Here is an 18776-nt window from a genome sequence, read left to right as displayed (position 1 = left end):
TTACTGTTATTGTTCTTACTGTGTGTGAAATTGGTAGGGTTCTGCGTTTTCGGATAAATCAGAAAAACTCCGAAAAACACTCGCCGATAAAACTTTTCCGAATTCAGATTTCTCTGAAAAACTCCGATTTCGAAGGCACGTAGGCTTAAATTACTCGAAGATGGATTTTGTTTCTCGGGCTTGCCAGTAACCAAGTAACCTCGAATGCAAAATAAGACATTGTAAACAAATTACTGCTAGCAACAGTTATGCAGTGTACGCAATGTCCGTTTCTTTCAGAAACGAGTATGTTGTACAACTCTTGAAGCTGCCTAAACGTGCAACTAAGAAAGCCTCAGCGCATCTTTTAGCGACAGGCTAGAAATGGAAAGCTAGCCATACATATAAGAAAGGGTGTGTCTTGTGCACAGTTTGATGGCACAAGGATGGCACAGTTTGATGGCACAAGGAGCAGACGGAAACGGGCTTCTCCCGTTTCGTCTGTCGTATTCGTCTGGCTTATTCTAGTCGGTCAGCTAGTGCGAACTGCCCAAATCAGCTTTTTCTTCGTGCACGCACATTAAAGTTGTTCTGTTCGAATGTCTTCTAACATTATCATGCTTGGTAACTAAAGTGCTGGTGGAAGTTGGCCTAGTACATATCACGAGAACAGTACGTGTCGACTAAGCAAATAAAGGTGTGTTCGTTTTCGTTCTCCAACGTGTACCGGCTACCTTTAATTCACATGAGTTCTCCTGTGAATCCGATTCTCGCTGGCAAGTTGTCTAGCCGATGCCGCGCATCGTGCGCTGTATTACTTCAGAAAATAAAGTTCCGGTTGCAAAGAGTAGTTGTTCGTTTTTCACCTCTCACGAATCGGCGAGCTGCCCTTGCACAGGCACCACTTGACACAGGAGAGTGCGTATTTTCTTTCAACGCATCGCGTGCGTCTGGTTGATTGTGGCATATTCACGGCCACTATCATTAGGCTGCTTTATCTATGTTGACGGCCCTTCCGGTCAGGTTAATTTCCAAAGCCACTCCAGGTTGCCAGGTAAACAATGCGTACAAAACTTTACCACGAAAATTTTAGGAGGGCGAACGCTAGTTACCGGTATTGGGATGTAGTATGCTGGTGGGGCACGCCACATGGTACACGGAGACACCTCTGATTGTTGTCCCATGAGTGATACCTTAGAGTTCAAGGCTACATATAGAATAATAACACGTTGCAGGTATGTTACGTATTGACAATGTTCAGACTTGGCTAGCCTCCTATTTCGATCGCGGGCAGAGCTGTGGCAGCGTCTCTAGGCCAGTCGCCGTTCGATGATGCGGCTATTTCTAAGCTAAAAGCTTAGTAACAGAAACTTGTTGACACCTTTCACGAAAACGTGAAAACTTGCCACTCGTCAACAGCACGTTCGTGCTGCACTCTAGCGCGATCCCAAAGTGTTTCAATATACTTAAACACGTTGGCGCGATCCTACATACCAGCATGGCGTTGGACGATAGACGGCGCTGTGATCTCAATATGACGGCTCCCTCAATCAAACGGTTTATACAAGTTCCCAACATTGTGGCATATCTACAACTGTGTGTCTAACCCAGTGGCTTGTAGAAATGCTATAGCTTCACCACCTGTAATCAAGGCTGCGCTGTTTGAATCAGGCCAAGGACTCAAAAGAATCTCGTCTGAAAGCGGCCTGTTGCCGTAGTGTGCGATAGAAAATACCATTTTCTATCGTTGTTGCGCGTACGCGGGACAAACACAGAATATATGATCAAGTGTTTCTGACAACTGACAGTGTTCACAATTCCGGTTAGCGTTACTGCGACCTATGAGGTGTCTATAACGCTTGGTGAATGCGACACCAAGGCGAATCCAATGCGCCATGCTTGTTTGGCTCTTTTGAGCTTTTGAGGCATACGGAATTTGATTTTTCCTGCTCATGCGAAGCATTTCTTTTTGCCTGGGCATGGCTGGCATTATACACTTCTGTGATGTTTTTCCTTTCTTTTGTTTCTCATGTTGCTTGTTCCCCCTCGCGTCTTTTTTATCAACCTTGATGAATGTGCTTGTGTGAATAAACTGTCTATTCTGGTATTGTTCGTGTGCTCCTTCGGCTTAGTGCTCCTCAAGTCCTACTTGACGCATTTCTTACGATATCATATATCATATCAAGTGACCTCGTTTCTTGCTCGGCAAATTTTAATGGAAATTGTACAAGTGTCTACATACACAGCCTCTGGCGACAATCGACATTTGCTAATGTCGCTATAGGTGAGCACGGACCCTGCCGTAGCCTCGTAGCTTCGATTATTCATCTGGAGAATGCTCAAAACCAATCATTCCTCATCCTAAAAGCTTATATAACATTCTCGCCACCTAAAACAAAACTAAAAAAATGATGTGGTGACGTCAGCCATTCTGTTGCTAGTTTAAGATCCTGCTCGAAGGAAGTGTCTGTAGCAGCCCAGTACTCGGTCTTGCTCTACTCGGGCATTTTAAGGGGAAAGCCTTAAGTGGCTCATACATCCTGTGGCCTCTAAAAAACGAGTCGTCAGGTCCAGTGGTACAAAAACAATCATCATTTGCAATGGCTCATACCCCCTAAGCAAGCAAAAAAGATGCAATGAATCATCTCTCTCGTAATGCAGAGGCTACAAGCACTCATTAAAGTGGAGCGTACAGTGCATACATCCATTGGAACCACGCATACAACGCACAGAAACGCGGTGTCTTGTCAAATGGTACAAAAAAATGCTGGCTCCCGCAATCGAGAGTAGATGTAAGCATGAAATCGCTACCGGCAAAGCAGATTGGTTGGAGATGATACCCACAATCTTAAAATGGGTGTAGCGCGTGTTCGCAACGGCACACCGCACCGCACCACGCCATACTGTGCACTGATTCATATGCACGCGATAGTTTCCTGTCATAGACAGAACCTCATTACAAGTCTCGTCTCGGTCGAACAGCCATCCGCGGTGCGCCAGACGTTACTGGCTTGGACGCTGCCGGCGCGCCGAACGCGCCGAGTAGCTCACCATAGGCGTATCTACCCGGGGCAAGGGGGTAAGGAGGGCCCTTGCCCTCCCCCATTGTAAAAAGTGGGAGCGGGCAAAGTATATCATTTGCTCCCCCTCCCCCCCATTTTTGAAAGTGGGTACTGGCAATTTCGGCTGCACGCTAGAAAGTGCAATAAAACTAAAGCTGAAGCTAAACTTTCTTAGTAGAGTGACCACATAGGCAATGCTTTTTTTTGCTACGCATATCCCTGCTTGGACAACGACGATTGTCTTTTGTGTCTTGTCAGGATGTCCTGTAGCGGACGACGCGCTGGACTCGCCGTACACGCCCGCTTTGCGAACAATACCTGGCGCTGGGCAGTTCCCACCCTAACAAACTGTCAGGTTGCGCAATATGCAACATGCCCATTTTTGAGGCGTAAGCCTTTAGTGGCCCATGAATGTCCGGGCGCAGTCCGTGGTGGACGCAGGAAAGCGGTGATCACCGGCGAGGGGACCAAGGAGAGCAGGCGCTATGCCAGTAGCGCTGTGCGAGTGGGCGCGTGGGAGAGCGCGGACATGCGCGGGGGGGTGCGCACACATCGGCGACAAACCTTGCAGCCGCTGTGATTTTATCCCATGCTCGCGGCCACGGCGGCGTTCGTTCGCAGAACAGTTCAGACAACAGCAACAGAGGCAGTCATAGATACGCTTTCGCCTATCGCAGTTTAGCTCCGCAAAGTGCCCATAGATATTTACAGCGAAGCTGTTAAGGGCTAGTTCCCCCAGGATCGTGTCCGTGTGTAGACACAAAACTATCATCATCAGGATTAGCTCCAGCGTCGTCGTCTTCTTACACATCTGGCTCGCTGGCGCCCCCTCGGCGCTACCGCACGAACGCGCTTGTGCCACTGCTCCCGCGTTCATCGTCGTAATTAATTATTTAATTAATAGTGCAATGCCGGGCCGATTCGCGGCCCATGTGAAGCATGGCGTTAAGTACTCCCCGTACGTGGACCGATCCCGAAGCTAGTGCAATACCGAGCCGACCCGCAGCGGAGGTGACGCATGCGTTACGCACTCCCAATTCTTGGGCCGATCCCGAACATAGTGAAATGCCTGCCCGACCCGCGGCGGAGGTGACGCAGGCGTTAAGCACTCCTCATACGTGGGCCGATCACGAATATAGTGCAATACCAGGCCTACCCGTGGCGGAGATGCAGTTCCCCACTAAGGGGCCAATATACACAGCTTCAATTGTCATCCTTCTTCACAAAGTGGAAGGGCATTGAATATTTTGGGACCGCTATATTCGTATCCTAAAACACAATCAGCTTGTTACATTTAATCTACGAGTGAAGGAGATGTCCGGATGAAGTATTGTAATCATCCGCGCCCTACGACCGGAGTACCTTGGAGTCTGACAACGTTAGACTATCAAATGCTGGAACTATTTCATCTCTGCCCGTTGCAGCGTTGCAGTACATCACGTTATCACCTTCAGAAATATAATCAAACCTCTTACAGGTATAACTGTCGAATTGCATTGTGTAATCACGACATATTGTAGGTGTGCTCTTGAAAATGACCTTGGTCGTCCTCGCAGAGCCATTTCAATACCAATAGAACACTGAGTTGAATTTTTTCTGAAGACATGTGTCGGTTCTGACTGACGATTTCATTTTCAGGCTGTTTCTAAATAAGATCTAGGCTATTACTTGTTTCCCGGCAGGAGCAAACACAGCACATATATTTAAAAAAATATGAGGGCCACGTTTTGGAGATGTGTATCAAAAATTGCGCTGTGTAGGTTGTTTATGTGCTCTAAAAACAGTAACTGACTCATAGCTTTATCCTAATTTTTATGCATTATTCACGTCATTTGGTTGCTGGCCCCTGGAATCCTCGGTAAAAAATGTGGAGCATGGTGTTCATACTTATTCAAAGTACGAAACATTATTGTTCTGAGTGGCGAGCGATGTATTCTTATTCTGTGCAAATTCATTGCAGCCTTTGTGGAAAGTTACTCATTGAAGTATTCCAGTGTGCCATACTTCCACTAATCGAAATGTTTCCGAGACTCTGAAAACAACGGCACGAAATACGGACTTGACATTCCGTGAATATAGGAAATTTTAAAGCGCCATGCGTTGCGAAACTTTCACTTCCCTGCTTTAAATGCAAGTGTCGCAGATAATTACTAAACCCTCGTTCTGTCGTGTATTTTCGAGAAATAACTTCAGTCGCAAATTACGATTGACTGTCTATAAATGCGTGAAATTTACACGATTTTATCCCAAGGTGCTGGAGACACCATATAGAAAACAAGTCAAGGTGGGAGAATTAGTCTGAGCATTTTATAATGACCCATCATAATTACATAGTAATTAAATGTTCATTTATTGTACAGTCGATCATGCTACGTTTCTTCGTTAAATATATTGAATCACCCGCTCTAACTACATGAACAGGTTATTTATTGGGCACGAGTATAACAAAAAGGGAGACAATAATCTTTCACGATTACTACCGAAACGCCACACTTCAAGCGTCCCAGTAAAGACGGTAGTACCTTCATGAAAGCGGTCGTCTGAAGCGATACATTTTACTGGGGACAGAAATGGGTACGCTTTAAAATAGCCAAATGTCCAATTTACTCGAAGCTTATTGTTCGTTGTGTATTCCTTCCAAAAATTGCACAGTAATGGCAAAAGTAAGTCACGTTCAAAAACTTGTATACTTATACTGAAGGGGCTATTATGACATTCGTAGTTTGTTTCCCCAGTGTCCTCGGTGAGCTAAACAAGGCATCTTGTTTATATCTAGGGAAAATTCAGGGCACGGCATGGGTAAGGTATAGGAAATGTTCCAGATAGTGGGTCAAATGCTAATTTTCCAGTAGAATACATATTCAAGTGGTCCATAGCGTTATTAGTCTGTTTTACGAGCGGTGTAAGACTTAGACGGCTGCGCTGGCATAATTACAACTACAACTGAGGTCAAATTTCACGACCATAAGGGGAACAATACGCCAAGCTTATGTGCTATGGTAAATGCGTGTTAATCAAACACAGCGTTAAAATATTTGTCAGCAATTGTTCGAAAGCATCACGCTACTGCTATCAGCTAAGTTTCCCAAAGTCCCAAGAGAACTCTGCGTTTCAAATATTTTATACTTTGAAGGAATAGGCAGCATCTTAAGTGCAATGTGTCGCGTATTTTTAACCTTTATGGCGTATTTAGAAGTGTTACGAATAATTATTGAACCCTCATCCTTTTTCTTCTTACTTTTTCATGCGTGGTATACTAGTTTCACCTGATATCCTCACTGAACTAAAGGAGGCAGCTTCGTTATGTTTGGTGACTGTAAGTACAAGTTAATGGGCGATGTGGAGGTGGAGTTAATGGGGGGTGGAAGACCGCGAATACACGCGAAATTGCCGTGCCACTGACCACTCGAGGAGGCACTTTGCGTGTATTCACGGGCTTCTTTCACGCTCGCAAAAACACTTTTACGTTGCACGTGTTGAGGAACAGAAAGCTGCATCGGGAGTTTTGCGTGTCTCTCTACAATTTTCTCATTGACACTTTTCATCTGATTATAATATTTCATAAGTTGATGAATTCATTAAAACTAATTATCTAATTAGGCGAAATGAAAAAAATAATTTGAGCATCTCCGAGCGACGGCAAACATTACCTTGATTAGGTCCACCTACGTGGCATTCGCATATTTTTAAACTTTGGTTAAAGTTAGCTGGGACACCCTGTATAAGATCTTAACAGTAGGTATAACTGCCTGGAATAAAAAAAAATCGCAATGCACATTAAAGTGGAGCCGCGGACGAATAGGGAGCGTCGAGGCTGGCTGCGTCTGTTTGCGCATTTCGTTTGCGGTTCTTCGAAGCAGACGAAGTGTCATAAAAAGCTTTGTGATGGTTTTGAAGACTAGGGTTATTATAAATGCTCTTAGCCTATCTCCGGATAATACTTAAACACAGTCGAAATGACGCTTTCTTGCCTCGGCGAGCTTGCGGTAGGAGGTCCGCACCGAAAGGTAGGACAAGACAAGCGATCCGTTATTCTCAGAGCGACTGGCCACGTTTCAGTCCAACGATAAGAACGACGGTGAAAGAATTTCATAAACACGACCGATAGAGCAACGGCAAATGTGTACGACGTGTATGCCTGGCACGGCGTCACGTGCTCGGCGGGCTCGAGCGGCGTAGCGCTGCCTCGGGTGCCGCCAGTCGGGGAGACGGGGGGGAAGACGGGCATGTCGCCTTGAAAAAGACTATAATAATAATATTTGGGGTTTTACGTGCCAAAACCACTTTCTGATTATGAGGCACGCCGTAGTGGAGGACTCCGGAAATTTTGACCACCTGGAGTTCTTTAACGTGCACCTAAATCTAAGCACACGGGTGTTTTCGCATTTCGCCCCCATCGAAATGCGGCCGCCGTGGCCGGGATTCGATCCCGCGACCTCGTGCTCAGCAGCCCAACACCATAGCCACTGAGCAACCACGGCGGGTTGAAAAAGACAAGTCCGCTTGTCGAAACGTTGGCTCGCGCTTCCCCTTTGTTCTCGTTTTGCTCACCGCCAGTAGGGGACGTTGTTTAGGTAGACTATAGTGCCCAGACTTCCGTCTGCAAAACAAACGGGCCACAAGCGAGCACAAAAAAAAATCAAACCGTGAGATAGCCACTATAGCTGGAGAATAAGTTAAGCATGTAAGCTTTATAATGCTGGGATAATTATAAGTCTTGTATTTGCTAACGTCATTTCTGTAGCCTAGTGGACATGCACACTCTGTGGCACGCACAAGACGTTTCACGTGTCCTGGGTCCTGATACAATTTACCCCACGATTCTTTTTTTTTCTTTTGCTGTTTAGCACGAAATAACTTTTAACAAGCGCTATGGCTTGAGAAAATGCAATTACGAATTCATATATTACAATTACTCACGCAGATATATTGCAAGTATTGCACGTATAGTATATATATTATAATAATATATTATAGTATATATATTATATATATAGTATATATATTGAACGTATATATTGCAAGTACTCACATATGGGACAGAAACCTGGAGACTTACGAAAAGGGTTCTACTTAAATTGAGGACGACGCAACGAGCTATGGAAAGAAGAATGATGGGTGTAACGTTAAGGGATAAGAAAAGAGCAGATTGGGTGAGGGAACAAGCGCGAGTTAATGACATGTTAGTTGAAATCAAGAAAAATAAATGGGGGGCATGAGCAGGTCATTTAATGAGGAAGGAAGACAACCGATGGTCATTAAGGGTTACGGACTGGATTCCAAGGGAAGGGAAGCGTAGCAGGGGGCGGCAGAAAGTTAGGTGGGCGGATGAGATTAAGAAGTTTGCAGGGACAACACGGCCACAATTCGTACATGACCGGGGTAGTTGGAGTAGTATGGGAGAGGCCATTGCCCTGCAGTGGGCGTAACCAGGCTGATTATTATTATTATTATTATTATTATTATTATTATTATTATTATTATTATTATTATTATTATTATTATTATTATTATTATTATTATTATTATTATTATTATTATTATTATTATTATTATTATTATTATTATATTGCAATTACTCAAAAACCCCACGGTCCTTTCGTACGGATGATCTGCAACCCCAAGGTGAACAGACAGTCAGACAGACAGACAACGAACTTTATTTAATCCTGAGGAGCTACTTTCAGGACCTCCTAACGGGAGGCCATTGTAGCCGCTGGCCGCGCCCACGTAAAGGACAGAACGCCGTGACGCTCCGCTCTTTCCTGGGCGCTCTGGTTAGCCTGGACTTGCTTTCGGAGTACCGTGCTTCTGGTGGCCTCCTCCCATTCGGCTTCGCTGGAGAGGAAGTCGTTAGGCAACGCGGGACATCGCCAGAGCATGTGAGCCATTGAGCAAGAGGTTTCAGTGCAGTCGGGACAACTAGGGTCCCCATCCGAGTACATCCTACTGAGGAATCCCCGCGACGGGAAAGATCCCGCCTGCAGCATTCTAAGTGTAGCTGACTGACCTCTACTGAGCTTCGGGTGAGGCAGAGGATAAATTCCCTGACTAAGTTGGTAATGTTTAGTGATTTCATTAAATGAGAGGAGTGGATCGTTCTGCTGAGTCCCTTCCTGCCCCTCCGGAGCCTCCAGACCGTCGTGGCGCGTGAGTTCTCGCGCACGGTCGTGGGCAAGCTCGTTGAGGTTTGGGAATCCCTCGAGAACGTTCGTCCCCACGTGTGCGGGGAACCATGTGATATAATGAAAAGCGGGGCAAGCCCTTTTCTCTAAAATAGAGGCCGCTTCTAGTGCGAGGTTACCCGACTCGAAAGCTCTGATTGCGTCTCTCGAGTCGGTGTAAATGTAGGAACGCTCTGCGTCACTCAAGGCCAGCGCAACCGCAGTTTGCTCTGCTATACTCGCGGTGGCCGCTCTGACCGAGGCCGAGGAGCGAAGCATCCCCTGTCCGTCTACAACCGACAACGCGAACACTCTCCTGTTCTCGTACTGCGCCGCATCGACAAAGACCGCGGAGTCTCTGTCATCTCTAACTTTCTTCAATATGGCTCGTGCACGGGCTTTACGTCTACCCTCGTTATGCTGCGGATGTACGTTCCGCGGGAAGGGCCTCACCAGGTAGGTCGCCCTCGTTTCTCGTGTCAATGTTATACGCCCGTCCTCCATTATCCTAGGAGCCATGCCAACCTCGTCGAGAAGGTGAACATGCGAGAATATCTTGCACAATGCATTTTATTAAAGTCCAAAGTGATTTTGCGCACCGTATACACGATGGGTCAACTTCAGACTAGATTCTGATCTTTTGTTTACAGAATGTCATTTAAACACAAAACAAGGCGTGCAGGGAGGTGCTTCGGTGTCTCCTGTAAACGTCACACCGCCTGCTTAGCATCAGTGATACAGAGGACCATGCAAAACGGGTACAGGCATAATAAAAGGTGGCCGATTCTGAAAGAAAATGAAAACAAAAGACATACGTAGTGCCTCGCAACTTCGTAACTAAATTTTGACATTTTAATAATATTGGGTGAATGCCACCAAAGATAGCACTTATGTTGCGTTAAATAATCAACTACCATACCACCTCGCCACACGAACAAAGCATTGGAGACAAGCCACAATAAGCTTCCGCCCCTATCGGTTGCCTCCACAGACACCCTGCATTCGATAGGACGGCACTAGGACGTCTTTTCCGATTTTAGCGCGTCTGGATATGCTTGAGCTTCTCCATGTATGACTGCTGCAGCGCTCTGCGTAAGTCTTTGCCGGAATCCGTGTGCGGAATGCTCTCCAGGAACTCCACACCACCGTGCAAGTGCTTGTGGAAAGACAGCTGGTCTGAAAAGAGTGGGACGAGAAGCGCTTGGTGAGTAGATGCGGCAGGTCCAAGATATAAGCAATTTCCACGTGCACGCTCCTCTTGTGCAAGTGTAGCGATATGTCATACCACACGAACGGTCACTGAACGCACTTCATCGGAAACGAGGACGTGGTGAGAAAAATCCGAGAGCGTACACTGAAAGGTCCGTGAATCGAGAGAGCGCTGGCAAGACTATATGACAGGTAATCACCATTCTTATCACTTCGACTAGTTTTTTTTCACTGTTTATTTTAGTTCCTTAACTCAATTGCTGCGCAACCAATAATTGTGACCCTCCGCCTCCTTAATACGTTTAGAGAATCCTCTTGGTAAAACTCCCCCACCCCCTCCCCTCCGATACTTCTACAGAACAATGAGAAAACTCATGTCAGTTACAGAGTTCCTAGAGCGTTCGCGACAAAGCTAAGAGGCCAGCTAGCAGCTTCCATGGAGAGGCTGGGTTAATCCAATTACTAAGAGTATTACATTTGTCTGTAGCGGTACAAAAGGAGGTGTTAGAAAAAAACTGCTTCACCTCGTGATACTCAAAAGCATATAATTTCATTTTTCTCTTATTTTCTTTAGAGGGAGCGAACGCACGATTCATACCTGAACTCCCCAGCCCTTTCTTTATTATTATTATTAGTAGTAGTGGTAGCAGTAGTAGTAGTAGTAGTAGTAGTAGTAGTAGTAGTAGTAGTAGTAGTAGTAGTAGTAGTAGTAGTAGTAGTATTGAGACTTCCGGAAAATAGTTGGAACTTTTCTGGGTAGAATGTTTCTTAGGCGAATGAACTCAGTGAATGCGCTCATTCGCGCCCATCTATTGGGGCGACCAGCTTCACGTCGTCGCAGCCAACGCGCATTGATAGAAGGCACCCACCGGCAACGAGCGCCTGTAGCCTGGCAGCGGTCTCGCTCTCCTCCTTGCCGTCCCCCGGGAGGCGGTCGAGCACGACGAAGGCGCGCGGAGCCTCGCCGTACTCAGGGTGCGGCACGCCGGCCACGACCACGTGTCGCACGCTAGCGTCCGCCGCCAGCAGCTCCTCGATTTCGGCGGGTGCCACCTGCTGGTCCATGCACTTGATGAGCTCCTTCAGCCGGCCACACACGAAGAAACGGCCGTCTGGCGCGTAGAAACCCGTGTCGCCTGCACCGGTGAGGTACGCCTATCTTCAGAACACAGTATCATCATCTTTCCTCAGTCGAGCGTTATGTCCACTGCAGGACGGAGGCCTCTCCAAGCGATCTCCAATTTCCCCTGTATTGTGGTACACAGTATAGCACATCCAGTATAATAAATCTCAACAGTACCGCCTTGAATGAGTCCACATTCAACCATACCTGTGCGGTGAATTTTGTCGCCAAGGAATGTTGTAAGAGACTAGAGGATGGCTGAGGAGGATCCGTAAAAGTAGGCAAAACGAGAGGTGGGCTAATAACAACTCTTTCGAATACGAGTCGAATATCAAATCGAATATCGAGTAGACAAACGCAGACGCATATATTTAAAGCATCAATATTTATTTTCGCATAGTTAGGTGCCACGCGTGTACTGACTAGTCAGGAAAAGATAGCCAACTACTCACGAACAATTAGGAATACGTTTAAAAGCAATAGCACTAATTTTAATTTAAAGAACTGCACGAACATATCTCAGCATCTTTATAGCCTATTTGCAAGCAAACTTTCCAATAATATATGGCTGCCGTAGAGCAGCTTTTAAAAAACGGCCAAATAAATAGTCATTGAAATAATCCTCAAATCCCTTTACTTTGCGTTTTGCCATAGCCATATTAGTTATTGTTTAGAATCATGGGCCGTGACTTACATGGCATACTTACAACCTTTACAAAAACTACAGAAAAGGGCCCTGAAGATAATTAGCGCTTCAGATAATACCAGTGGTACATTTAATGATGTTTTCCAAACACAACATGTGTTATCCCTTAATGCATTGTGTAATCACAAGATCTCAATTTCAGTTAATAATATTTTATGCACTAACTTTCCTATTCCTCGAAACGTCTTTTCATTTCCAACTCGCAGTACTAGACATGCTTTAAAAGGTACCTTCAACTTACCAAAGTGTTACAATGTATGCGGCGAAAGGTTAATTGAATTCAGTGGCACAAAATGTTGGAATATTTTACCCCTAGAAGTTAAAACCGCACATAATTTCAAGCAGCGTTGGTAATTCTTTTTTCTTGATAACCAGAATCTAACTTACTTGAATTCGTTATGTACGTGTATTTTCAGAATGTTTCTTGTCTGTTTAACTCATGACTTGTTTCGGAATACTGTGCTATTAAAATCTGCGCCTGACCTGTCTTGTATAATTTGTCACTGGACCGCAAACTAGCCTTCCCTGGCTATTGGTCCAGACATCTGTGTAACCATGATTATGTTAAGAAAAATAAAGCTTTAACTTGCAAATATATATATATATATATATATATATATATATATATATATATATATATATATATATATATATATATATATATATATGCAATTGTGGAAAGAGAAAAAGAAAAGCTGCTAAAGGTCCTATCTGCCCTATAAACACGTAAAGGGTCCGTTGCAAGGGAAACATCACTGGTCGTAGCGTAAAGGATAAAGCTGCTAAATGAATAGACTACAAGAAAGACAAAATTACAAACCACTAGCCAAAATCAAAGGTTGTAACGATGGCTCCTGCCGCGAAATCAAAAACAAAGCTTGCATTACCCATTTTGTAACGTGGAAAGTTGGGCTAGTTGGTGAGTGATCATAGTACCTTGCTGGTGAAGCAGCGCACAAACACGGACACAGTGGAGACAAGCAGGAATAGACGACACTAGCAGCGAGTGTCGTCTATTCCTGCTTGTCTCCACTGTGTCCGTGTTTGTGCGCTGCTTCACCAGCAAGGTACTATGATTACCCATTTTGTTTTTGCATATGGCTCCAAAAACTTTACCACTTGTTTCCTTTATGAACTGGCGGTATTTTGTTTTAGCCAGGCAGAGAACAGTAACCGAACTTCAGCAGTCGGTTACTGCGAAATATTTCGTTAGCTTTCATATTCGAAAATACCAATTCATTCATTTTCGAATACAAGTATGAATAGCTAGTGGAGTATTCAATTCGTATTCGAAACTTTAAGCAATCGCCCTCCCCTTAGAAAAATGCATTTAGTTAGTTAGTTAGTTAGTTAGTTAGTTAGTTAGTTAGTTAGTTAGTTAGTTAGTTAGTTAGTTAGTTAGTTAGTTAGTTAGTTAGTTAGTTAGTTAGTTAAAGGCACATACCAGGCTCCGGTTGGAGCATTGAGTGATGGGGGATTATACAACAAAGTATGAGATGAACAAGAACAAAGAAAAGTAACAGTAAGCAGCACAAAAGTATGCATCATTATACAGACTCAGTTGGTAAAATGTGCATACAAGTGCTCGCGGCAAAGTTCGCGGTTAGTGATTGAAACAATGGCATCTAGAAGATCGTTCCAAAGTGCGATGGCTTGTAGCAAAGCCGAAGAATTGAAAGCGTTTTACTAAATGTGCGTTTGATGCTGAGGTGATTATGAAGGCGCCCGGATGTACATAATGGTTCTTGAAGTGGCAGTGGGGCTGGCGTTACGATGTGAATATTTTTGTGTATTAAGTATAAAAGAGCAACAGAACGACGAATACTTAACGTCTGGTGCGGAAATCCTAGCTTAATTTTTGTTATACTGTAATGGTGGTTATAGTTACATGAAATGAATCGAGCGGCTCTATTTTGTATACGGCTTCCAGCATTGAAATTAAATACTCTTGATGAGGCGACCGGATGGACGAAGCAAATTCAAGCTGTGGGCGGACGAAGGTTAAAAATGCCAATTTGCGTGTATGAGCTGAGCACTGAAGGAAATTTCGACGTAAGTAACCCAGTGTTTGTGATGCTTTAGCACATATGTTGATGATATGAAATTTCCATGAAAGGGAGAATGTAAGATGCAAGCTAAAGTACTTATATGACACCGCACGGGGCAGTGAAACGTTGTTTATAGAATACGTGAAGTTAGAAAGTGACTGTTTGCGAGTAAAGGAAATCGTTTTGCACTTATTCGAGTTAAACGTCATAAGCTAGCTATCACACCAGGCATAAACGAGGTTAAGGTCCTTTTGGGGGATCAAATGGTCATCATGACTTTCAATAGTGCGGTATACAATGCAGTCATCAGCAAATAGTCGCATGCAAGAGGAAATATTAGAAGGTAGGTCATTAATATACATTAAAGAAAGCAAAGGACCTAGCACGCTGCCCTGCGGAACACCGGATGTGACATCAGGAAGAGAAGCAAAATTATTGACGACTGTGAACTGCTTGCGAAAAGATAGAAAGTTACGAAGCCAAGATAGCGTTAGTGAGTACAGTCTAAGAGAAGATAGCTTAGCAATGAGGCGGCAGTGAGCAACGCGATCAAATGCTTTTGAGTAGTCAAGGAAGATGCAATCAGTTTGAAGGTTATTATTCATGTTAAAGTGCAAGACACTGGTGAATTCCAGTAACTGCGTATCACACGAGAAAGATTTTTAGAATCCATGCTGATTATTAAAAAAGAAGTTATTAAACTCGAAGTGGTTATATATATTCGGTGCAATAGTATGTTCAAGCATTTTGCAACATATGCAAGTGAGCGAGATAGGCCGGTAGTCATCCGCCATATTTCTGTTACCGCTTTTAAACACTGGAATTACTTTTCCAACTGTCCTATCAAGTGGAAGATGTCCTGTTGATAAACATGTGCACATGTGAAAATGTGCTATAATATTTTACTAGAGATAAACAATGTATTCTTCAAGATTTTAGAACATATGTTATCGTGACCAGCAGGAAGATACTTTAAGGTTTGTAATGAGGCATGTAATTCCTTGAATTGTGATGTCAATGGGCTTCATGTATCAAAATTCATCATCAGAAATAATGGGCACTTTGGAATGATCTTCAGCAGTAAGCACAGATGCAATAGATGGATGGATGGATGGATGGATGGATGGATGGATGGATGGAAGGATGGATGGATGGATGGATGGATGGATGGATGGATGGGATGGGATGGGATGGGATGGGATGGGATGGATGGATGGATGGATGGATGGATGTATGGATGGATGGAAGGATGGATGGATGGATGGATGGATGGATGGATGGATGGATGGATGGATGGATGGATGGATGGATGGATGGGATGGGATGGGATGGGATGGGATGGGATGGGATGGATGGATGGATGGATGGATGGATGGATGGATGGATGGATGGATGGATGGATGGATGGATGGATGGATGGATGGATGGATGGATGGATGGATGGATGGATGGATGGATGGATGGATGGATGGATGGATGGATGGATGGATGGATGGATGGATGGATGGATGGATGGATGGATGGATGGATGGATGGATGGATGGATGGATGGATGGATGGATGGATGGATGGATGGATGGATGGATGGATGGATGGATGGATGGATGGATGGATGGATGGATGGATGGATGGATGGATGGATGGATGGATGGATGGATGGATGGATGGATGGATGGATGGATGGATGGATGGATGGATGGATGGATGATGGATGGATGGATGGATGGATGGATGGATGGATGGATGGATGGATGGATGGATGGATGGATGGATGGATGGATGGATGGATGGATGGATGGATGGATGGATGGATGGATGGATGGATGGATGGATGGATGGATGGATGGATGGATGGATGGATGGATGGATGGATGGATGGATGGATGGATGGATGGATGGATGGATGGATGGATGGATGGATGGATGGATGGATGGATGGATGGATGGATGGATGGATGGATGATGGATGGATGGATGGATGGATGATGGATGGATGGATGGATGGATGGATGGATGATGGATGGATGGATGGATGGATGGATGGATGGATGGATGGATGGATGGATGGATGGATGGATGGATGGATGGATGGATGGATGGATGGATGGATGGATGGATGGATGATGGATGGATGGATGGATGGATGGATGGATGGATGGATGGATGGATGGATGGATGGATGGATGGATGGATGGATGGATGGATGGATGGATGGATGGATGGATGGATGGATGGATGGATGGATGGATGGATGGATGGATGGATGGATGGATGGATGGATGGATGGATGGATGGATGGATGGATGGATGGATGGATGGATGGATGGATGGATGGATGGATGGATGGATGGATGGATGGATGGATGGATGGATGGATGGATGGATGGATGGATGGATGGATGGATGGATGGATGGATGGATGGATGGATGGATGGATGGATGGATGGATGGATGGATGGATGGATGGATGGATGGATGGATGGATGGATGGATGGATGGATGGATGGATGGATGGATGGATGGATGGATGGATGGATGGATGGATGGATGGATGGATGGATGGATGGATGGATGGATGGATGGATGGATGGATGGATGGATGGATGGATGGATGGATGGATGGATGGATGGATGGATGGATGGATGGATGGATGGATGGATGGATGGATGGATGGATGGATGGATGGATGGATGGATGGATGGATGGATGGATGGATGGATGGATGGATGGATGGATGGATGGATGGATGGATGGATGGATGGATGGATGGATGGATGGATGGATGGATGGATGGATGGATGGATGGATGGATGGATGGATGGATGGATGGATGGATGGATGGATGGATGGATGGATGGATGGATGGATGGATGGATGGATGGATGGATGGATGGATGGATGGATGGATGGATGGATGGATGGATGGATGGATGGATGGATGGATGGATGGATGGATGGATGGATGGATGGATGGATGGATGGATGGATGGATGGATGGATGGATGGATGGATGGATGGATGGATGGATGGATGGATGGATGGATGGATGGATGGATGGATGGATGGATGGATGGATGGATGGATGGATGGATGATGGATGGATGGATGGATGGATGGATGGATGGATGGATGGATGGATGGATGGATGGATGGATGGATGGATGGATGGATGGATGGATGGATGGATGGATGGATGGATGGATGGATGGATGGATGGATGGATGGATGGATGGATGGATGGATGGATGGATGGATGGATGGATGGATGGATGGATGGATGGATGGATGGATGGATGGATGGATGGATGGATGGATGGATGGATGGATGGATGGATGGATGGATGGATGGATGGATGGATGGATGGATGGATGGATGGATGGATGGATGGATGGATGGATGGATGGATGGATGGATGGATGGATGGATGGATGGATGGATGGATGGATGGATGGATGGATGGATGGATGGATGGATGGATGGATGGATGGATGGATGGATGGATGGATGGATGGATGGATGGATGGATGGATGGATGGATGGATGGATGGATGGATGGATGGATGGATGGATGGATGGATGGATGGATGGATGGATGGATGGATGGATGGATGGATGGATGGATGGATGGATGGATGGATGGATGGATGGATGGATGGATGGATGGATGGATGGATGGATGGATGGATGGATGGATGGATGGATGGATGGATGGATGGATGGATGGATGGATGGATGGATGGATGGATGGATGGATGGATGGATGGATGGATGGATGGATGGATGGATGGATGGATGGATGGATGGATGGATGGATGGATGGATGGATGGATGGATGGATGGATGGATGGATGGATGGATGGATGGATGGATGGATGGATGGATGGATGGATGGATGGATGGATGGATGGATGGATGGATGGATGGATGGATGGATGGATGGATGGATGGATGGATGGATGGATGGATGGATGGATGGATGGATGGATGGATGGATGGATGGATGGATGGATGGATGGATGGATGGATGGATGATGGATGGATGGATGGATGGATGGATGGATGGATGGATGGATGGATGGATGGATGGATGGATGGATGGATGGATGGATGGATGGATGGATGGATGGATGGATGGATGGATGGATGGATGGATGGATGGATGGATGGATGGATGGATGGATGGATGGATGGATGGATGGATGGATGGATGGATGGATGGATGGATGGATGGATGGATGGATGGATGGATGGATGGATGGATGGATGGATGGATGGATGGATGGATGGATGGATGGATGGATGGATGGATGATGGATGGATGGATGGATGGATGGATGGATGGATGGATGGATGGATGGATGGATGGATGGATGGATGGATGGATGGATGGATGGATGGATGGATGGATGGATGGATGGATGGATGGATGGATGGATGGATGGGTGGGTGGGTGGGTGGGTGGGTGGGTGGGTGGGTGGGTGGG

General features: G+C 45.5%; 1 protein-coding gene across 1 annotated transcript in view; it reads right to left on the bottom strand.

The window, feature by feature from the left end:
• Nucleotides 1-9766: 9766 nt before the first annotated feature.
• LOC142572328 (luciferin 4-monooxygenase-like) overlaps nucleotides 9767-18776 on the bottom strand; it is a 28231-nt gene continuing 19221 nt past the window's right edge. Inside the window, exons 3-4 of the mRNA XM_075681350.1 lie at nucleotides 11284-11550; nucleotides 9767-10381 (exon numbers count right to left, since the gene is read on the bottom strand). Coding sequence (XP_075537465.1) covers nucleotides 10242-10381; nucleotides 11284-11550 — 407 coding nt within the window. The 3' untranslated portion in view covers nucleotides 9767-10241. The remainder of the gene's footprint in view (nucleotides 10382-11283; nucleotides 11551-18776) is intronic.

This window comes from Dermacentor variabilis, chromosome 1, assembly GCF_050947875.1.
Source record: "Dermacentor variabilis isolate Ectoservices chromosome 1, ASM5094787v1, whole genome shotgun sequence".
NCBI lineage: Eukaryota > Metazoa > Arthropoda > Arachnida > Ixodida > Ixodidae > Dermacentor > Dermacentor variabilis.
The sequence above is the reverse complement of the archived record's forward strand: the minus strand, read 5'-3'. Positions and strand labels throughout refer to the sequence as shown.